The sequence below is a fragment of the Nicotiana tomentosiformis genome, chromosome 12 (assembly GCF_000390325.3).
Source record: "Nicotiana tomentosiformis chromosome 12, ASM39032v3, whole genome shotgun sequence".
NCBI classification, from domain to species: Eukaryota; Viridiplantae; Streptophyta; class Magnoliopsida; order Solanales; family Solanaceae; genus Nicotiana; species Nicotiana tomentosiformis.
The window spans coordinates 1,722,806-1,746,009 of NC_090823.1; the positions used below are offsets into that span (position 1 = coordinate 1,722,806).

The 23,204-nt window shown below is 37.6% G+C and overlaps 3 protein-coding genes and 1 non-coding gene across 4 annotated transcripts in view; 3 read left to right on the forward strand and 1 right to left on the reverse strand.

The window, feature by feature from the left end:
• Positions 1-437, reverse strand: part of LOC104087381 (3-oxoacyl-[acyl-carrier-protein] synthase I, chloroplastic-like) — a 5,328-nt gene extending 4,891 nt beyond the window's left edge. The window contains exon 1 of the mRNA XM_070192092.1: positions 26-437. Coding sequence (XP_070048193.1) covers positions 26-167 — 142 coding nt within the window. The 5' untranslated portion in view covers positions 168-437. The remainder of the gene's footprint in view (positions 1-25) is intronic.
• A 1,786-nt stretch (positions 438-2,223) lies between these two features.
• Positions 2,224-5,312, forward strand: LOC104087382 (B2 protein-like). The gene is made up of 5 exons (XM_009591820.4): positions 2,224-3,132; positions 4,148-4,248; positions 4,347-4,430; positions 4,858-4,968; positions 5,097-5,312. Exons 1-5 carry the CDS (start codon positions 2,535-2,537, stop codon positions 5,154-5,156), a joined length of 954 nt encoding a protein of 317 aa, XP_009590115.1. The 5' UTR covers positions 2,224-2,534; the 3' UTR covers positions 5,157-5,312.
• Positions 5,313-6,745: 1,433 nt separating this feature from the next.
• On the forward strand, positions 6,746-6,817 carry TRNAC-GCA (transfer RNA cysteine (anticodon GCA)). Its single transcript has one exon. It is a non-coding gene; the product is annotated as a tRNA-Cys (tRNA).
• A 7,831-nt stretch (positions 6,818-14,648) lies between these two features.
• Positions 14,649-17,771, forward strand: LOC138903655 (uncharacterized). The gene is made up of 4 exons (XM_070192096.1): positions 14,649-15,187; positions 15,796-15,892; positions 16,126-17,025; positions 17,613-17,771. The coding sequence occupies exons 1-4, from the start codon at positions 14,649-14,651 to the stop codon at positions 17,769-17,771; spliced, it is 1,695 nt and encodes a 564-aa protein (XP_070048197.1).
• Positions 17,772-23,204: the final 5,433 nt, after the last annotated feature.

Sequence of the window (23,204 nt, forward strand, 5' to 3'; positions counted from 1 at the left end):
GGATAGAAAAAAAAAATTACTGTACCTTTTGGTTTCCAGGAATTAGACTCCACTGGCATTTGCATACTTTCAATTGCTCTAAGCCCATTGTATTGAAACAAATAAGTTCCTGATTCTCTCTGCTTCAAAATTAAAGCAGAAGAACAAGTACCAGTAATACTAGTCATTTTTTCAAACACAGAAACTTTGCTTATGGGACTGTTTTTCTTTAACTCAACTCACTATTGGGAAAATATATAGGAAAAAAAGTACATAAAATGACAGAGACATTGAACAATAAGGAGGGGAAAACAAAGTTAATGTAATATTTGAGTTGGGATTTGGAGAGTCCGCCAATTAGCTATTTCTATGAGAATAAAAGTGAAATGACTGCTAAAACAAAGGAAAAAAATAAGTTGCCTAACTAATATCGCCAATGCGTATATTGATGAACTAAACTGCTTCGTTGGAAAAATCGCATCTTTTTTAGTTTAACTGAACAGTTCTTCTTCAACCACGTAAAAATAGATTAAGAGTTTAAGTTAAAGTTTACCTATAACACGTAATTGTTCATAATAAATGTAATATGACAATCAGTGGCGAAATTAGAAATTTTCTCGAGGGTATTCAAATTTGAAATAAGTGAAAAAAAGTTCCCGACAAAAGGTGTTCAATATGTGTTATGTACCTTTAAAATATAATATTTTACCTATATATACAGTACAATTTTCCGACATAAGGTGGTAAGTTGACAACCTTGTAACCATGTGGCTTCGCCACCAATGACAATCTGAAAAATAGAATAATAATTTATTACAATCAATTAAATTGCATTGGAAGTGCAATAATTTTTTAACTTTGTTGGTATATGACTTAAAATCATTAGATTTAAGACAAACTATTTAATATGGTGGAGCGGTAAGTACTTTCTGATCTTTAACTAAGGGTCTCAAATTTTAGCTTTGAGTATGGAGCCGTCTTTGAAAAGGAGCACTTTATACCAAAAGCGAGATTTCTCGATGCGAATGCGAATTAGTCTACCCAAAACGTACGCGAGATTGAAAACCAGAAAAATCCATCATACGTGCAAAAAGTCAAAGAAAAATATGGGTTCATATTAATGGAGAGTAGGCCACTAATTTCAAGTCCACAAACAGTCCTCGTAGTATTAATGTCGAACTTTTAAACGAAACTTTAAATCTTGTGATTTAAATTAAAGTGTGTATAACATATGAAAAATATCATTTGAATCTCGTAGTATTAAAACTTGTCACATTTAATTTAATGTCGAACTACTTCACATTTAACAAATAGGTATATGGTACACTCCAACTACTTATGCATACATTAAATAACAAGAACTTTAATTTATATATACTTATAGTTCTAATACTTGCACTATCAAATTACTCAAACAATCTTTACAAGTAACCTACCATAAAAGGTGAAATTTATGATCAAAAAAATAATTTATAACAAGTAAAATGACTTGATAATATAATGTAAATATTCTTTATACGATTTTTCGTTGTCTATAAGTTAAAACCTATAAATATATGACGTCTACATTTTTATCTTTTCTTATCTTCCTTTTCTATTTTTTTCTTCTTTCCTTTTTCTGTTTTGAGGATGGGAAAAATTCAACTTCAATGTGTCTTTTTCTCTCTAAACCGCGTTTTTGCCATCACCACTCTTTAATTAGCTCACCTAAAATAACCCCACACCAAAGTGAACTATTCATTCCATATTCTTTATTTAAAGACCTTTTATTTATCAAAAAAGTAAATCTTATGAGGTGTTTAGACTAATTAATATTAGTAATAAAATTACAACATAATGTATATCAATTGATAATTATGTAATAATAATTTATGTAAAGCACATGATATATTTATACTAGTTTAATATGATTAGGTGATTAAATTAAAGTATAAAATTGTATTAATTAATAATAATTAAATAATACTGAGTACTCTGTCCGTTTGACTTATGTGACAGAATTTCATTCCTAATATGTTTAAAAGAGAACAATAACCTCTTAAATTTAAAAATAATTTAATTTAAATTTCTCGTGTTATCCTAATTGATAATTATTTTTTTATAATCTCATAAATATTATGATACATTTAAGACCAAAGTAATATTATTACATATTTTAAAGTTTTCATTTTTATTTTTTTGACAGTAAAACTTACTTAATACTTACACCCGATATTTATTCTTGGATTAGTGTGAAAAAAACACGACTAAGTTTTCTCTTCCCAATTCCATTTCTGCGAAATTTCCTCTACCGCGTCAACCTCCCCCTATTTTATTCTCCCTGTAAGTAAAGTAATCACTCCTACATAGACCAAGATTCAATCTTTATACTATAAAATTTCTCTTCTTTATCATCTCATACCATTCGTCTCTAAATTTCACTCCTTTATTCCAAGATTTCAATTTTTTATAGACAATTTCTCTTCTTGGTATTTGAGAAAAGCCTTCATCTTTTACTCCAAGATTGAATTTTTATACAAAAATATCATTTGGGGTATAGGCAAAAAGTGTCAAAAATGGAGAATTCTCAATCATCTTTCTATCAATTCAGTGATAAGCTTCGTTTACAAACAACCAACTTAGCAAAATTGTCTTCAAATGATTCAATTTGGAGCAACAATTATGTATCAAAAAAGCCTGAAGAAAGAAGAAACTTTGATATTAGAGTTGGTGGTGAGCTTATAAATTCTGTTATTAGTTCTAATATTCCAACAAAAAATCTCAATTCAGATTACAATCTCTTTAGCAATAAAGGGGTTTACACAAACCCTTTGAATTTCAGTTACAGTAGTAGTAGTAAGGGTAGTAGTGAAAATAACAATAACAATAACAATAACAATATTGTTTTGAATTCAAAAGGGGTTATGAAGAAAAGTGGAAAATTTGGTTATGAGGTTGAAAATGGCTATTTTGTAAATAAATTTGGCAAGAAAAATAATAACAAGATTAATAGAGAGAGTAATTACAAGGATGAGAATAAGAATATTGGTGTAGAGAAGAGGTTCAAGACATTGCCAGCATCAGAGTCATTACCAAGAAATGAAACAGTTGGTGGATATATTTTTGTTTGCAACAATGATACTATGCATGAGAATCTCAAAAGGGAGCTCTTTGGTTAGTATTCTATATTTCTATTCTCATATTTTTTTTTATTTTTTATATTTTTTTTTGCTTTTATTTCTTGATTTTTCTGCATTGTTTTTCTCTCAGTTGGATGTTGTAGTTTAAAGTTGTGATTTTTGCAAATAGCTGCAATTAAGTTTGGCTGTACTGATACATATGACCTACATCGCCGGTAGCCGAGCCAGAATTTTTATTAAGCGGGGGTCAAAATTTTTAAAAATAAATACACAAAAAGTTCAAGGGGATTCAATACATAGTATATATACATTAAAAATACTATTTTTTACCTTTCTAAATAGTGTATTTTTTCGGCGAAGCTTGGAGCTATGTGGCTCCGCCACTGCATATAGCTGACAAACTGTTTTTGAGATTGAGGCATAGTTGATTAATTGATATATTGATTGAGTTTCCTAGTTTTAATAGGTATGCTTAGTAGCAAATTGATGTAGATTATTGAAGAGTTAATGAAGCAGTTTTTGGTCAGATTCAATTTCTCTGTATTCTGTTATTGAAATTGTTTGATAGCAAATTTGTGTCTTGATAATTATAGCTTGCATTTCTACTATGATGTTTTCAGTAGATAATTGAACATAGGAATGTTTCTGAAGTTCTTGATGTTCTGATTCTCTAGAGAAATAGAATGATTTAGGTTTCCTTTAATCTGGTAATATTGGTTTGTAGTGATCGAACACGTGAAGTAGTAAAGGACACATTTCAAACTCCCACGGCTTGTATTCCCGGTTAAAGAATATGAGTAGTGCAAAATAAAGCTGGTCTCAAATTCGCCAGCATAAAAATAGTTTTAACTAAGATGAATTCTCCAAATACTGTTTATGGTCTGAATACAAGGATTATATAGTCAACACCGACTAATTTGAGATTGAGCTGTCGTTGATTGATCCAATGTATCTGCGTAGTTCCACAATTCTAGTTATTCATCAGCCCGCACAATAAAAAGAAGGTAAGAATTGATGTTTTTCTGATATCTGCTCCTACTATATTTCAGGCTTGCCGCCTCGTTACAGGGATTCAGTTCGCCAAATAACACCCGGCTTGCCTCTTTTCCTCTACAACTACTCAACCCACCAGCTTCATGGGATATTTGAGGTTTGTGTCTTTATTGTAAATCTCTCAATCTTGCAGTGTTAAGATCTTTTCCCTTTTTTTGCGTTGCTATTTAACGAGTACATGAATTGATTGTATAGGCTGCGAGCTTTGGTGGGTCCAATATTGATCCTACAGCGTGGGAGGACAAGAAGAACCCTGGTGAATCGCGCTTTCCTGCTCAAGTAAGAAGAGTTAACAAATGCTATTAGCTTTTTGTGCAGAATTTCATTAGATATTCGAATGCTAGGGACAAAACTAGACAAAAACATAACAACTTTTTTGCATATATATAAATTGTTGAATCTCCTTGATATAAGGAAATATTTTAATATAGTGGCAAATGTGGTCTAAGAATTGCTTTAGGTCATAGGTTTAAATCTCGGGTGTGACATCTCGCATTTTTTCAAATTCCCTTATTAGAATTTCTGGCTCAGCAACTGACTCCTACCATAAGGATAATCTCTCTCTCATCCTATCATATTTATTTCATTTACCAGATTAAGGATGAATATATTTGTGATTAATTAACTGAAAAATGAATTGAAATCAGACTGAATAAGTTTCCTTTTATGTATTAAGACTTGCTTACTTTCGTCTATTTGCGTATAGGTGCGCGTTGTGACAAGGAAAATTTGTGAACCACTTGAAGAGGACTCATTCAGGCCAATCCTTCACCATTACGACGGTCCTAAGTTCCGCCTTGAATTAAACATTCCAGAGGTGACTATTATTTTCTTGAAAACCAATTTTTTTTTAAAATTATAATAGATAGAGACTTTATGGTCTCCATGTATAGAAGCATAGACCTTTGTTTTAACATGAAAAAATTGTATTGTTTGGTTTTGCAGGCCATCTCTCTCCTGGACATTTTTGCAGAGAAAAATATACTGAATAGTTTGTTCAATTGAAGGTGCTACTATAGATAGGCAATTATATGATATGTGTATAGGCAATATATGTGATGTAAAGGAGCTGTGATTTCCTTTGCAGACTAATGTTACAAACCGTTTTGTATTATAGCAGGCTTTTGCATATATAAAAGTAAAGTAAAACCAGTTCTCTTTTGTTTTGTGTTCTGGATATGGTTATCTGTCTTTTTTGGTTTTTTATTCAAAACTTATTTATTAGCAAATTGGCCCTAATACAAGTTGTTCTTGAAAGATGATACAAAGAGCAGTGTTTGATGTGTGAGTTATGCATACGTCATGGATTCAAACCGTGTTGCATAGAAAGATGTGTGAGTTATGCATACGTCATGGATTCAAACCGTGTTGCATAGAAAAGCCTGGTATTTAAATGAAGAACAGTCAAGGGTCGGGTCCATTATTCACCAATTTCATACTTGGGATATGAGATATTTATAGCGGCATTTTCTTATGTTCACATTGTAAGTGGACATTGGAGATCATTATCTAGAACTGCATTTACAGTCACAGACTAATAATGTGTATTGCAGTCGTTATTGTACGGTATCATAAAGTAGGGGTAAAATTTGCATACACACTATCCTCCCTAGATTTATTTGTGGAATTTCACTGAGTATGAGTATGTTGTTGTTATTGACTTTCAAAATACCAAATCCTTAGGTCAGTGAGATATGTATCTTTCTCAAGGTTCTAGAAATGAGCAATTGTTTAGAAGTCAAGAAATGAATATGAGTGTAGAATAATAGTTGGAAAGGGAGCCCTCGAGCAACATTTGAGTTGTTTTTATGTGACCTATAAGTTACAGGTTCAAGCCGTGAAATCAGCCAGTGATGCTTGTATCAGGGTAGGCTGCCTACATTACACCCTTTGGGGTGCGGCCTTTCCCCGGACCTTGCGTGAACTTTGTGCATCGGATTGACCTTTTTAGTGTGGAATAATAATTGAATAAAGAGGACAGAAAGACAATTATTCAGAGTTATATTTAGGAAGTAGTTGGAAAGTAGCAACTAGAATGGTTGAACTGTCCTCTTTAACATTGGAACAAGTCGTTGAATAAGTTTACTTGTCCATGTCAAATTCAAACAATACAAGTTAGCTTATTTGAACATTTCTCCTTGTTTGTTAGTATGTAAAGCTTATCTTCTGGTGTCATGTCATATATGAAAATCTCTTTTTTCTTTCTTGTATTTAAATTTTGTAGCTAGTAGAGATATATATTATTTATTTATTTATTAATGACCTAATAAGTAAAACTACAAAAAGATAAAATATTATGTCAAAACGACTTCTGACGTCACTAGAAGGACCAAAGTTATATTCGTAAGCCGACAATTTTACTAAATGGATAAAATCAAGTGCAAATTTTGACATCATCATAGAAAATTAGGTCTCTTGCTGTGGTGTAAATATGTCACTACTCTATTTTTCATTTTTGAAATTATTTTTGCGTTGAATTTTAATTTATGGGGAAAAGATGGTTAGGAAACTTTAAAAGTTGAAAATTCTGACTCTTGCCAAATACTTTTGCTAAAGCTGATAAATTAAGTAAAACAGCTTTACTCAACCATTCAGGGTCCATAGCTCAGTGGTAGAGCATTTGACTGCAGATCAAGAGGTCACCGGTTCGAACCCGGTTGGGCCCTATTCATTTTTTTCTTCCTATTATTTTCACTCTTGATCCTTTTACCTCCTTTTATTAAAACACAACATCCATATTATACCTCTTTTAACAAATCACATTTTTTTTCTTTATTTTGAAGCATGTCATTTTGATCAGGCTACCCACTGTCTACGTTTGGCTTTAAAGCTTTTTCAACTGATAACTGCATATGTTAATTTGTAACCTACTATAATTAGTGCAGTTATAAATGAAGAAGGAAAATAGTAGTTTACTATTAAAAACATTATTAATCAGTACGACTTTACAATCAAACTGAGTACTAGCTCGTTCAAGACTGCAGAATAAATGCACCTAATTGTTGGTTTGTTGGCATTGACACCCCATTTCAAAATTATACTACGCAATTAGGAGAAAAACACATTCTTTTGGTAATATATAAAATATTGAATCTCCTTAACCTAAGAGAAGATTTTGGTTCAAAATTTACTTTTCCTCAGTTTTTAAAGCTTATATGTGACGTCCTAATATTTTTTCTAAATCCTCTTATATGTATTCTTGGATCTGCTCTTTTTTTTTCTTGTTGAAGCAAGACTTCTATTAATTTATTAAGGACATGATTTATCCGGAGTAACTTTCAACTTTTTTATAAAGTGAGAGATACTGGTAAAATCATAAATCGCTTATGTGTTATGCAAAAATCATCCATGTATTATTTATGATCGCTTAAGTGATCTCCGGTTAATTGCTTATCAGTTATTACCAAGATCATTTCTTATAAAGGTCCCTAAAATAGGAATTTAAGATGATTTTTAATTTTTTCATGGGCTAAATGTCCACGCCATTTTCATAAATTCTGTCGAAGGGCTTCGAATCGCCTAATTTTTTGGGCCCATAAGAAACGACCTAAGAGAAAATAGTCATTGCTTCGCTATGATTGTACCTCATTTTTGGCGTTTTATGGCCATAAAATAGGAATTCAAGACGATTTCTTTTCGTGTGCTAATATCCACACCATCTTCATGAACTCGGGCGATGGGCTCCGAATCGCCTAAAATTTTGTGGGCCCATCAGAAACGACCTAATGAACAATAATCATCAATTTGCCATGATCGCTCCTTATTTTTTGGCGTTTAAGAGCCATAAAACAGGAATTCAGAACGGTTTCTAATTTTACGTGCGCTAATGTCCACGCAATCTTGATGAACTCGGGTAGCGGCTCCGAATCGCCTAAAATTTTATAAGCCTATTAGAAACGGCCAAATGAACAATAGTCATCACTTCTCCATGACTGTTCCTTATTTTTTGGCATTTTATGGCCTTAAAACAGGAATTCAAGATGAATTCCAGTTATTTGTGTGTTAATGTCCACGCTATCTTCATGAATTTGAGTGACGGGTTGCGAAGCGCCTAAAATTTTGTGGGCCCATCAGAAACGACCTAATGAACAACAGTTATTGCTTCACCGTGACTGTTCTTTATTAGCATTTTAGGGCCATAAAATAGCAATTCAGGACGTTTTCTAATTTTTTGTGTGCTAATATCCATACCATCTTCATGGATTAGGGTGACGGGCTCTGAATCGCCTAAATATTTTGGGCCCAACATAAACGACCTAATGAAAAATAATCAATGGTTTGTCGTCACTGTTCCTATTTTGGGGGCCATAAAACATAATTCACGACGATTTTTAATTTTTCGTGTGTTAATGTCCATGCTATCTTTATAAATTCGGGCGACGATCTCCGAATCACAAATATTTGTAGGCCCATCAGAAACGACCTACTGAATAATAGTCATTACTTTGCTATGACATATCCTTGCTTTTTGGCGTTTTAGGGCTCTAAAATAGGAATTCGGGATAATTTTTAATTTTACGTGTGCTAATATCCTTGCCATCTTCATGAATTAGGGCGACACGCTTCGAATCACCTAAATGTTTTGGGTCCATCAGAAACGATCTAATGAAAAATAGTTATCGCTACGTCATGAATGTTCCTTGTTTTTGGCGTTTTAGGACCATAAAATAGGAATCCACGACGATTTTTAATTTTTTGTGTGCTAATGTCCACGCCATCTTCATGAAATCGGACTCTAGTCTCCGATTCGCAAATATTTATGGGCCATAAAAATAACCTAATCACCGTCACCATTCCTCTTTTTAAGCGTTTTAGGTCCATAAAACAAGAATTCAGGAAGATTTTCAATTTTACGTGTGCTAATGTCCATGCAATTTTGATGGATTCGGGCAACGGGCTCCGAATCGCTTATGGGCCTATCAGAAACGGCTTAATGAACAATAGTTATCGCTTCGTTATGATTGTTCCTTATTTTTTGGCGTTTAAGGGCCATAAAACAGGAATTCAAGATGATTTCTAATTATTCATGTGCTAATGTCCACGCTATCTTCATGAATTCGAGCGACGGGTTGCGAATCGCCTAAAATTTTATGGGCACATCAGAGACGACCAAATGAACAACAGTCATTGTTTCCCATGACCATTCCCTATTTTTAGCACTTTCGAGCCATAAAACATTAATTCATGGCGACTTTTAATTTTTCGTGTGCTAATGTCCACGATATCTTCCTGATTTAGGGCAGCATGCTCTAAATCGCCTAAATATTTTGGTCCCATGTAGTCCACGCCATCTGCAAGCATCCGCGCGACCGGAACTGAATCACCTAAAATTTTGTCGGTCCACCAAAAATGACCTAAGTCATCGCTTCACCATGACCATTCCTCATTGTTTGACATTTTAGGGCCATAAATCTGGAATTCCGCCTGATTTCTTAATTTTCGTGTGCTATAACTCACGCCATCTACATGCATCCGGGCGACCAGCCCCGAATCGCCTATAATTATCGGCCATAAAATATGACCTAAGGAATAATAGTCATCGCTTTGCCATGAACGTTCATTATTTTTTGGCGTTATAGGCCATGCCATGTGCATGCATCCGGGCGACGGGACCCGAATCACCTAAAATTTTGTCGGGCCATAAAAAATAACCTAAGAAATAATAGTTATCGCTTCACCAAGACCGTTCCTCATTTTTGGCATTTTAGGGCCATAAAACTGAAATTCCGCCCGATTTCTAGATATTCGTATGCTATATAGTCCACGCCATCTACATGCATCCGAGCGGCCGGACACGAATCACCTAAAATTTTACAGGCTCATAAAAATGACCTAAGATCCATAATCATCACCTCGCCATGACTTTTCCTCATATTTTGGCGTTTTAGAGTCATAAAACTAAAATTTTGTCTATTCGTCAAATTTTTGTGTATTATTGCTCACGCCATCTGCATGCATTCGGGCAACCGGACCCTAATCGCTTAAAATTTTGTCGACCCATAAAAAATGACCTAAGAACAATAGTCATCACTTTTTCATGATCGTTTCTCAGTTTTTGCCGTTTTAGGGCCATAAAATTGGAATTCCGTCCGATTTTTTAGATTTTCGTGTGCTATAGCCCATGCCATCTGCATGCATCCGGGTGATAAGACCCGAATCTCCTAAAAATATTTTGGCCCATAAAAAATGACCTAAGGAATAATAGTCATTGCTTCACCATGAGTGTTTTTCGTTTTTGGTATTTTAGGGACATAAAATTGGAATTCTACCCGATTCCCAGATTTTCATGTGCTATAGCCCACGCCATCTGCATTCATCTGGCTGACCAGACCCGAATCACCTAAAATTTTGCCGGCCAATCAAAAATGACCTAAGGAACAATAGTCATCGCTTTGCCATGATCGTTCCTCTTTTTTGGTATTTTAGGGCCATAAAAAATGGAAATTCCGCCCGATTCACAGATTTTTATATGTTATAGCCCACATTTTCTACATGCATAGAGCTACTAGACCCGAATCACCTAAAATTTTGCCGTTCCATCAGAAACGACCTAAGGAAAAATAGTCATTGCTTCGCCATGACCTGATAAGTGGAGATTTTGACTACTTATTAGCACCTTTTAGCTTTTATTTTAGTCTAAAAGCGTTAAATGGTGTTCCCAAAACTGATGAAATGTGAAAAATTACAGGAATATTGGAAGTTGGACTCCTAAGATGAAATACGACTCAAAAAGGAGTAATCTAAACACAAAGCAATAAAAGGAACAAAAACTCACAAAGTGGGAACCGCAAAATTATATGCGACTGCAAACAATGAAGAAAATCTCAGCAGGCTTTCTCGCAAACTGCGGACCGCACAAATATTGTGCGGCTGCAAATGATGAGCTGGAGATCAAATTCAAAGGCTTGCAAATTTTCAAAGTCCAAGTCCCTCAAAATTGCGGACCGCACAAGAATTGTACGATCGCGGAAGAAGTGCATTGCGACTGCAAAAGTAAAGATGCGGAGCGCAGAAGACCAGATTGCTGCTGCAGTTATAAATATGCGGACCACAGAAACATTGCATCGCGGTCGCAGTTGAGAATTGCGCGACCGCAGAATCCCAACTCTTGCATGATGAAGAATTCTGCGGACCGCACATGGAATTGTGCGGCCGTAGAACCTCCCGAAGGGCATTTTTGTCCTAAATTTCCAGCCTTGTATAAATAGACGAGTTTCACAAAATTAGGTCAACTTTTGACATTAGCAAGTCATGTAGTCATTTTTCTTTGCCTCTTTTGGAAGTTTTCTATATTTTGGAGTATTTTACTATAGATTTTATCATTTTAACTTTACAATATGAGTTTAGTTAATATTTCTTCTTCTATTTCTTCAATTTCAAGCATGAGTAGCTAGGCTTTTACTAGGGTTGTGACCCAACCCTAGTGTATAAACCTTATGGGTATCTAATTTAGTGCTTGTTTATGATTGGGTATTTATTATTTAGCCTTGTTCATACTTTAATTTGTGGAATTAATGGTTACAAATATTATTTCATGCATATTTGACTTAGTCTCTACTTGAGAAAGAAAGACTTAGTCTAGGAATACTTGGCTAACAAGAAATTGGGTCAATCGAGAGATTGATCAACCCAATTAAAGGGTTCAACCTAGAGATAGTAATATCCCGACTTGAGCTATTATCAACCGTTTTGTGTGATACTCATTTGGACTTGAAAAAGCCAAATTGGGTAAAATCACTCTCTGGCCGAGAGGTTTTGAGTGGGTAATTGAGAGTTTATAGCTATAATACATCCCGATCAACAAATTAAGCATTAAGGTTTATATCCCATTAGGCGAATACCTAGGTGATGGTCATAGCCCTATGCTTTTTACAAACTTGAAAAATAACAAAAAAACAATTACTCTAGTCTTATTCCTTTACTTTACAATCTCTAGTTTTAAAATAGAAATAGAAACAACACCAATTTATGGAAGTACAAATTAAAATAGTTCAAATTCACACTCTAGAATATATACTCCTAGCTCTCATCTAAATCCATGTGGATTCGATCCCAACTCTTTGTTGGGTTACTATAATTGCAATCGACCGATTCATACCTTGTATTGAGGTGTGCATTGTGCGCGAGAGGTCAATTTTTGGCGCCGTTGCCGGGGAGTTAAAATGGTGTTAGCTATATATTTGAGTGTATTTTTGGAATATCTTCTTTTCCTTCCATGTTAATAACGTGTTGGGGAATTATAGATGTAACCATGGCAAACAACGAGCTCGGAAACATTGCTTTAGGGGGTGTGGACATTGAGGATGATCAAATGGATGAGGTTCCTCTTGAATCTCAAGCCAATAGACGAGGCTGAGTGCCTCATGACAATGTGCCCGCTCCACCCCCACCTCCACCACGAGTGGATCCACACCGGGTGTTTCCGAATGAAGGATATGCAAGTGCAATAGTCCCTCCCCGTATTAGGGCGGGCAACTTTCAAATAACCAACATGATGCTCACCTTGCTTGAGCAACGGGGGTTCTTCACCGGTGCTCCGGGTCAAAATGCATACAAACACTTGAAAGGGTTTGTGGATACGTGTTGGGGGAGTAAACAAATAAATGTATCCGAGGATGCTTTGAGGCTAAGGCCTTTTGCCTTCTCTCTACGGGGGAAAGCTTTAGATTGGTTGGAACATTTGTCAAACCATTTCATTCATACTTGGGATGAATTGGCAGAGAAATTTATTTCTAAGTACTTCTCTCCCGGGCACATGGCTATACTTCGGGATGAAATTCTAGCATTCAAGCAAGAGCCCAATGAACCACTACACGAGATATGGGAACAACATAGAATAATGGTTAAAGAATGTCCCAACAACGATATGACGACGAACATGATTCAATAAAATTTATATCGGGGGATCAACACAACCAACAGTGTAGTGAATCAACTTGCCAATGGGAACTTCATGACTACGCCTTACGCAGAGGCGTGTGATATTTTGGATGAAATGGCGGATACTTCATCGGCGTGGCAATCCCAGGCTAATGTTCCACAAGGTGATCCCAATGTGGTTCACCTTCATAAGAATTGCATCACCATGGGCAAGCCATATCCAAATTGACTACCACCATAAGCCAGTTGGCAAAGGCTCAACTTCAACAAGTGCAAAACCCGAGGCAAGTCAATGCAATGAAAATGGTATACATGATGGTGAACAAACGGAGAACAAAGGGTCCACAAGTGCAACAAATAGTTGGACAATTTTATGCAAGAAGATAGTGGGTTTGATCAAGATGACTCTTATAATGACCAAGAAGAAGAGGTCCAATATGTGAACAACTTTCAAGGGCAAAGATACAACTTCCAAGGCCCAAGCCAACAACAATTGTGACCTCAAAACAATCAAGGAAATTGGAATTCTCACAACCAATGTAATTGGAGTAGTGGAAACAATCAAAGCAATTGGAATAACAACAATAATTAAGAAAATTGGAGTGGTGGAAATAATCAATGAAATTGGCATAATAACAATAACCAAGACAATTGGGGAGGTAACAATCAAGACAATCAGCGGTCGGGTTTTCAAAGGCCCCCAATGTATCAACAACTAAGAAACCCGCCTCCTTATCCTTCCCATGGTCCTAGTTCTTCCAACAATGAAATGGGACGTATTGAGAACATGTTCAAGCAAATGATGGAGAAGAATGACGATTCTGATGCCCAACTTGCCTCACACAACACATCGATCCGCAACTTAGAAGTGCAAATGGGGAAAATATCTCAAGCTCTAAATTCTCGTCCTAATGGAGCACTACCAAGTGACATGGTGGTGAAACCAAAGGGTGGGAACAACACGGGACATGCCATGGCCGTTACTACAAGAAGTGGAAAAGGTGAGAATGCACCCACCTCAAGCCAAAGGCAACTTGTGGATGATGAGCAAGTAGTACAAGAAGAAGAGACCCCGAGCAGTGTGATGCAATCAAATGATGAAGTTCGGATTGATATTGATGACAATGTGGAAGAGACGCAAGAGGAAGTGAACCCATCTAGGGATCACATTATTGACATACCAAAACCGGTAGTGCAAAAAGCTAAGGCCTCATTGCCTAAGTATCCTCCTCCATATCCTCAAAGGCTTGCCAAGCAAAATGGCGAGAATCAATTCAAAAAGTTCATTGACATGATGAAGTGTCTCTCGATCAATGTTCCATTAGCTTAAGCTTTGGAACAAATGCTCAGTTATGCAAAGTTTATGAAGGATTTGGTGACAAAGAAGCGGTCGATGAATTTTGAAACTATGAAAGTCATTCATCAAGTGAGTGCAATTGTGCATTCAATGGATCCTAAATTAGAAGACCCCGGTGCTTTCACAATACCTTGTACCATTGGAAGTGCCGAATTTTCTAAAGCTCTTTGTGATCTTGGGGCAAGTATCAATTTGATACCCTATTCGGTTTTCAAGACTTTGGGAATTGGGCAACAAGACCCACATCTATGAGATTACAAATGGTCAATCGTACCATGAATAGACCGTTGGGAGTGATTGAAGATGTATTGGTTCGTGTTGATAAATTCATTCTTCCGGTGAATTTTGTCATTCTTGATTGTGAAATGGGCTATGATGTGCCGATTATTCTTGGAAGACCTTTCCTTGCTACGGGGAAGGCTCTTGTTGATGTGGAAGCCGGAGAACTCACTTTACGGGTGGGTGATGAAAATATGGTATTTCACGTGTTCAAATCAATGCGACAACCAAATAGCAATATAATGTGTTCTTTCATGGACTTGGTGACCGATGTGATTGTTGATGACACAAGTGCCACAATTAATGTGGGTGATATGTTGGAGGCCGTCTTGCTCAACTTTGATGATGACTATATGGATAGCTTCATGGAATGTGTGAACTCTTTGCAAGGGATGGGGTCGTACAACTATGCACCTCGGAAACTTTCCTTGGATCTTGAAAATAGGAAAATTCCTCCTACAAAGCCTTCAATTGAAGAGCCTCCTACATTAGAGTTGAAGCCATTTCCTCCCCATCTTCGGTATGAATTTCTTGGCCCTTGTTCTACTTTACCAGTTATTCTTTCCTCTTTTTTGACTAACGTGCAGGTTGACTCTACATTGGCGGTGCTCCACAAGAGGAAGAAGGCTATTGGGTGGACTTTGACGGATATTCGGGGAATAAGCCCCGCATTTTGCATGCACAAGACTAACTTGGAGGAAGATGCCAAACTATATATTGAACATCAAAGGAGACTCAATGAGGCTATGCAAGACGTGGTCAAAAAGAAGATTATCAAGTGGTTGGATGCCGGGGTTGTCTACCCCATTTCCGATAGTTCGTGGACTTCTCTGGTGCAATGTGTCCCAAAGAAGGGGGCATGATGGTGATCACCAATGACAAGAATGAGTTGATTCCCACAAGAATGGTGACCGGGTGGAGAGTGTATATGGACTATCGCAAGCTAAACAAAGTCACAAGGAAAGATTATTTTCCACTTCCCTTCCTTATAGATGGATATTCGGGCTACAACCAAATCCTTATTGCACTAGAGGACCAAAAGAAAATAACTTTTACATATCCCTATGGTACTTTCGTCTTCAAGCGGATGCCATTTGGTTTATGTAATGCACCAGCGACTTTTCAAAGGAGTATGATGGTGATCTTCACGGACATGGTAGAGGACTACCTTGAAGTTTTCATAGATGACTTCTCGGTGGTCGGGGGTTCCTTTGATGATAGCTTGGTAAATTTAGATAAATTATTGGCAAGATGTGAAGAAACAAACTTAGTGCTAAATTGGAGAAGTGTCATTTCATGGTCGAGGAAGGCATTGTCCTTGGACACAAGATCTCAAAGAATGGCATAGAAGTCGACAAGGCAAAGATTTGGGTGATTTCTAAACTTCCACCTCCGACTTCGGTGAAAGGCGTGTGGAGTTTCTTAGGTCACGCAGGGTTTTACCGACGCTTCATAAAGGATTTCTCTAAAGTGGCGAACCCGTTGTGCAAGCTCTTAGAGAAAGATGCAAATATTAACTTCAATGATGATTGCATGAGAGCCTTTGAATTGCTAAAGTTCAAGTTGACAACCACTCCCATTATCACCGCTCCTACTTGGAGTATCCTTTATGAGTTCATGTGCGATGCTAGCGATGTAGTGGTTGGGGCTGTTTTGCGGCAACGCATCAACAAGATTTTTTATCCGGTCAACTATGCTAGTAAGACCATGAATAGTTCCCAAGTCAACTATACCGTTACGGAGAAAGAGCTCCTTGCCATTGTGTTTATAATTGAGAAGTTCTGCCCGTACTTTATGGGTGCAAAGATTATTGGGCATACAGATCATGCGGCACTTCGTTATCTTATGAGCAAGAAAGATTCAAAAGCTCGGTTGATGAGATGGGTGCTATTGTTGCAAGAGTTTGATATTGACATCCAAGATCGAAAAGGGACTGAAAATCAAGTGGCAAACCACTTGTCTCATTTAGAGGAGGAGGCGAGGACGCATGATGGCCTTGAGATCAATGACTCCTTCCCCGATGAGCAACTCTTATCTATTTTAATGAAGGAGGTGCCATGGTTCGCGTATCTAGCAAACTCCATTGTGTGTGGAATCATCCCGGATGAGTTCTCTTCAAATAAAAGGAAGAAGCTCAAACGGGATTCTCAAGATTATTATTGGGATGAGACATACCTTTTCCGGATCTGCACGGATGGGGTAATTAGAAGATGTGTACCAAAAGAAGAACAAAGTGATATTCTTAGGTCTTGTCATATTTCGTCATATGGTGGTCACCATGGTGGGGCAAAAACGGTAGCCAAAGTTCTAAGTTGCGGTTTCTATTGGCCCACTCTTTACAAAGATGCTAGTGATGTGGTAAAACGATGTGATGAATTCCAACGGGCCGATGGTATCTCGAAGAAGAATGAAATGCCTCTCACTACCATTTTGTAAATTGATATTTTTGATGTGTGGGGTATTGACTTCATGGGTCCTTTTGTGAGTTCTTGTGAAAACACTTACATCTGGTCGCGGTTGATTATGTGTCTAAATAGGTCGAGGCCATTGCTCTACCCAACAATAAAGCGAGAAGTGTGGTGGTATTCTTGAAGAAGAATATTTTTACAAGGTTTGGTACTCCGCGGGCTATCATAAGTGATGGAGGGTCGCATTTTTGCAACAAGGCTTTTGACACTTTACTTAGCAAGTATGGTGTTACTCATAAAGTTACGACTCCCTATCATCCATAAGCTAGCAGTCAAGTGAAAGTCTCCAACCGGGAGATAAAGAGTATTTTATCCAAAACAGTGAATGCTAACCGGACGGATTGGTCAAAGAAGCTTGATGATGCATTATGGGCTTATCAGACTGCTTTTAAAACTCCTATCAGAATGTCTCCATACCGGTTGGTGTTCGGAAAATCTTGTCATATTCCTGTGTAACTTGAGCACAAAGCCATGTAGGCTCTAAAGAAGTTGAATCTTGACTGGGATGCAGGCGCTAACTTGAGGATTGCACATTTGAATGAATTGGATGAGTTCTATTACCATGCCTATACAAGTTCTTCCTTGTACAAAGAGAGGATGAAGTACCTTCATGACAGATACATTTGGAACAAATAGTTCAAGGTGGGAGATCTTGTTTTGTTGTTCAACTCAGGGTTGAGGATGTTTCCCGGAAAGCTGAAATCTAAATGGAGTGGTCCCTTTGAAATTGTGGGTGTGATACCTTTTGGTGCATTCGACTTGAAGAACAAAAACAATGAGGTATTCCGAGTCAATGGTCACCGGGTGAAGCATTATTTGGGAAAGGTTGGTGATGTCCACATTGTGGCAGTGATTCATTTCAAATGACGGTACTATGTGTCGTGCCGCGATGTTAAATCGGGTGCTTCTTGGGAAGCAACCCATGTTTGTTTTTATTTTATTTTCTTCTTTTGTAGTTAGGTGTTATTTTTGTACTAACTGGATTTGAAGTGTGTTGCAGGGATGAGTGTACTTTACAGGAGTTGTACCCAGAATTTTGGTTAAGTGGGGGAATAAGTGTGGACCGCAATTGTATTGTGCGGACCGCACAATTATGGTTGCTACAACAAAAGGTGCTCTGCGGCCACAAAATTACACTGTGGACCACACAAGTTGAAGGTGGAAAATGTCAACTATCTGAAGTTGGTCCGACAAAGAAATGGCCAATCTGCGTCTGCAAGCCAAATTTTGTGGTCCGCAACAAAACTTGCAGCCGCACACCTACTTCTGTGGACCGCAAAACGCCAAGGAAATAGGGCCCTCAGGTAATAGAGTGCAGACCACAATTGAAATTTTTCGGCCTCACTCAAGCCCCCTTCTCTTACAAGAACCCGTTCACTATAAATAGAAGAGGCTAGGGAATTGTTCCCTTTTTCCCTTTCTGAGCTCACAAATTGCACTAAATTGAAATTTCTTGTTACATTATCTGCTTACAAGCCTAACAATTGTTGATCACTCATCTCTTGCACTCATTCACATCTGGTATGCATCATCATCTTGATTAATTTCTTTTAATTTTTAGATTTTTAGTGAAATTTTGGACCATTTGTTTGATTGATTCTATTTGAACAACCATGTGGGATAAATATGTAGTAGATAGACTGGTAACTGCTCTAAGGGGAATGGGTAAATTGATTTCCGTGCTTAAATGTTGTTTTCACATCAAAATTGTGCAAACTTTTCAAGCCCTAGGTGAAAAATGACCATTTGTTCGTAATTGTTGGAATCTACGGCCGCACAAGAAATTTTGCGGTCCGCAGAAGTTAAGGTCTAGGGAACTATAGTAAGGCATGGTACTGTGGCCGCAATGAAAACTATGTGTACCGCAAAAATCCCATTGCGGCCTCAGAACAACCTAATCTCTGTGATCAGAGAGTTATCATTTTGGTGACTCTCAAGTGCGGCCGCAAGACTATTTATCTAGACCGCTGAAAACTGGTTGCGGCTGCAAAACAGCCAACTCTCTGTCATCAGAGAGTTGTCATATTGGTGATGTCTGAATTGCGGTCGCAATGAGAAATGTGGCTTCTATCATGGCCGGGTACCCAATCAATGTAGGTGTCGTGATTTCGGCCAACATCTCCGTGGTCGCCAGGTAAGCTGACACATCCTACCCATATCCCAACACCATTCCAGAGAATTTTACGGATGTGAGGGTGGAGCCGAGAGATTTTGATACGAAGGCGCGGGCGAAGAAGCCCTTCTCATGGTACTCGTTGATGGATGCACACAACCCTAAGAGAAAGGGTCAGCCGTCTACCACCACAGGCCAGTATGATGAGCCATCGATGGTAGTTGCAGAGACAATTGACATTCCATCTACTTCAGCCGAGCCTTCAGCTAGTGCAGCAGCTATGCCTCCACCTCCAGCCTCAGTGCCTTTAGCAACCCCTATTACAGGTTCCACCTCAGCTTTGAAGCTAGTGTCGATGCCTAATGCTCCACTCTCTGCGTTGCGAGTCTCCTAGACATTAGCGAGCCTCAACAGCTGGATGCAGATAGCTACTGCAAAGTTGTCTTACATATCCAGTGTTGTTGCAGTACAATCCTCCATTCTGGCACCTCAGATGCCCCCAACAATGGAAGAAACATTGAAGAAGCTCCTGGAGAACCAGAACATGATTATGGCTACATTGGTGCGGCATGGGTCAATGATAAAAGAGCTGGACAAGGAAGTGAAAAGGATGAGAAAGTCTCACGCCTCCAAGAAGTCAGTGGACAAGATCCGGAGATAGGTTACCAAGCTTGCAGCAGTCGGAGTCATTCCCTTTGAAATGTTGATTGACCCACACCATTCGGGTCCAGATCCTGTTGCACCTTCAGTACCAGCTGGCCAGTCTGAGGAGCCAGACCTTGTTGCTGACACTGCCGAGGCAGTGTGTTAGATGTTCACCAACCCAGTCACTCATAGAGTTGAGGATGATGAGATCCAGTTGGATGAGACTGAGGTCGGTGACGCTGCTGCAGACACAGAGGTGGCCAAGGATCCATAGGGAGTTTTCTTCTCTCTTACCCTTCCTTCACTCTTATTTTGCTAAGCATTGGGGACAATGCTTACTTTTATTCGGGGTGGAGTTTATTTGATCTGATTTGATGATTCTGAGACAATTGGTTTGTAATAACTGAAAGTATTTTCTTCTTTTTCCTTATTTTGTATATATTCTCTCTTTTCTTCTCTCATTATGTATATATCTTCTCTCATTATGTATATTCGTATTGCTTTCGATAGTTTTTACTTGTAGCTTCTTTATATTTGTTTCTCTTACTAGTTAGTGTTTAATTTAGTAGCTTATTTTCTACTTAGTAACTTCTTTTCGAATTAGCAGGTTCTTTTTATGTTTTAGTGGATAATAAGCATTTGGTTTTCTTAATGCCACAGTTATTTCCAAAGGTAGTTTTTGTGTGAACCGGGTGACTCTTTCCAACGATGGATGGTGTGATAACCTTCTTAAGGGACTGAATCTGTTTTTGGTATTTAGGTAATAATAGTAGTAGTAATGAATAAAAAGGCCTAATTAAGTCATGCTCGAAGAGTCAAACATGCTTCACTTGGTACCAACACACTTAACTACGTGCTTATGGTTAGAAACAAGGTTTTTGAAAGAAATAGCTCTAGTTAGTGACTTTGTGACTCTTGTGTTGATTTAGGCAATCATCAAGTGGTTTAATCAAACCATAGTGATTTTGAATCTTGAATGTGGTCGTTGTGGGCCCTCAACTCTATCATCTTTAACAATCTATTTGAGTGAGGGGTGATATATTTTGTTTCAAGTCCAAGTACCCGTACAAATGGTCTAGAACTTGCCTTGAATATGTTTCAAGGCGAAATCTTAAGTTTTGCTTCGCTTGAGAAGTGATTATAGGCTTTTCTTGACCCGCTTGAATTTTTCCATTGCCTACCAATGTTCTTATCCCTAGTTAACCCATTTGTGCCTCGAGCCTTTCTCATTTAATAACCATGTTACAAGCCTTTACCCATTTTGTCGTGACCCTCTCTTGGCACCCGAGCTTTCCTTTACACTCTTGTGAGACAATTGGCTAAAAACGTAAGTTTGGGGGAGAGAAGAGTAACTTGAAAGAGTTATCAAGGCACAAAAGGAGAAAAGAAATGATTAGAAGGAAAGGCAAGAAAAGAAAAGAACAAAAAAAAAATGCAAAAGAAAGTGAATAAGTGGAGGAGTTGAAGGGATTCAATGAAAAGTAATGATAGAAAGCATAAAAAATCAAAGAGGGAGAAAATGAATGTCATGCTCAAGAAAGAGTGATGTTAAGTCTCTCTAGTTTCCCAAGGAAAAGAAAGTGCCTCAAAGAATTGGCAAAGCATGAGCAGAGAATAAAAAAATGGAGTGCTTAAGGAATGGTGAACCCACTCAACCATAATGTATCCAATCTTAGTCCAAAAGTCTTTATTACATCCCGAAAAAGCCCTACGTGATTTCAAGCCGAGTGAGCTTACATTAGTGGCGATCTACATGAGGGGCAAGCCTATGGTACTTGCAGTCGTACTTGCGACAGTCTCTTGAGAGAGATTAGTGAACCTTTTGCAAATCTTTGGATTGAGTTCTAAAATTCTTAAGTGAGCTAGGAAAATGGAGTGTAGAGGAGAAGGAGTTTGGGATCCACAATGACCTACATGAGAGAACGAGCTTCCTTGATGAATAAAGTCAACTCTTGATGCTCAAGTGTCACATTAGAACTATATGTGCATAAAAGTTTAACTTGTCTCTTTGTTGATAATACATAAGTAGTGTGGGTAATTGTTCGTCTAAAGTGATGTGTGAATGGCTCACCTTTGACTTGCTGAAATGACCCTTAACTTGTGGAGGTGGGAACTATTTTATTTCCTTGAGGACAAGTAAAAACTTAAGTCTGGGGAATTGATAAGTGGGGATTTTGACTACTTATTAGCACCTTTTAGATTTTGTTTTAGTCTAAAAGCGTTGAATGATGTTCTCGGAACTGATGAAATGTGCAAAATTGCAGGAATGTTGGAAGTTGGACTCCCGAAATGAAATTCGGCTTAAAAAGGAGTAATCTAAACACAAATCAATAAAAGGCACAGAAGCTCACAAAGTGCGGACCGCAGAATTCCATCTGCGACCGCAAACAATGAAGAAAATCTCAGCATGCTTTCTAGCAAACTGCGGATCACACAAGAATTGTGCGGCCGCAAATGACGAGTTGAGGATCAACTTCATAGGGTTGCAAATTTCCAAAGTCTAAGTCCCTCAAAATTGCGGACCGCACAAGAATTGTGCGGCCACAGAAGAAGTGCCTTGCGGCCGCAGAAGTAAAGATGCGGACCGTAGAAGACCAGATTGCGGCCGCATTGATAAATCTGCGGATCGCAGAAACATTGCCTCACGGCCACTGTTGATAATTGTGCGGACGCAGAATCCTAGCTCCTGCAAGATGAATATTTATGCGGACCGCAGATGGAATTGTGCGACCGCAAAACCTCCCGAAGGGTATTTTTGTCCGAAATTTTTAGCCTTGTATAAATAAATGAGTTTCACAAAATTAGGTCAACTTTTGATATTAGCAAGTCCTGTAGCTGTTTTTCTTTGCCTTTTTTGGAAGTTTTTTATATTTTGGAGTTTTTTACTATTGATTTATCATTTTAACTTTACAATATGAGTTTAATTAGTATTTCTTCTTCTAGTTCTTCAGTTTCAAGCATGAGTAGCTAGATTTTTACTAGGGTTGTGACCCAATCCTAGTGTGTAAATCTTATGGATATCTAATTTAGTGCTTGTTTATGATCGAGTATTTATTATTTAGCCTTGTTCATGCTTTAATTTGTGGAATTAATGGTTGCAAATATAAGTTCATGCATATTTGACTTAGTCTCTACTTGAGAAAGAAAGACCTAGTCTGGGAATACTTGGCTAACAAGAAATTGGGTCAATCGAGAGATTGATCAACCCAATTAAATGGTTCAACCTAGAGATAGTAATAACCCGACTTGAGCTATTATCAACTGTTTTGTGTGATACCCATTTGGATTTGAGAAAGCCAAATTGGTAAAAA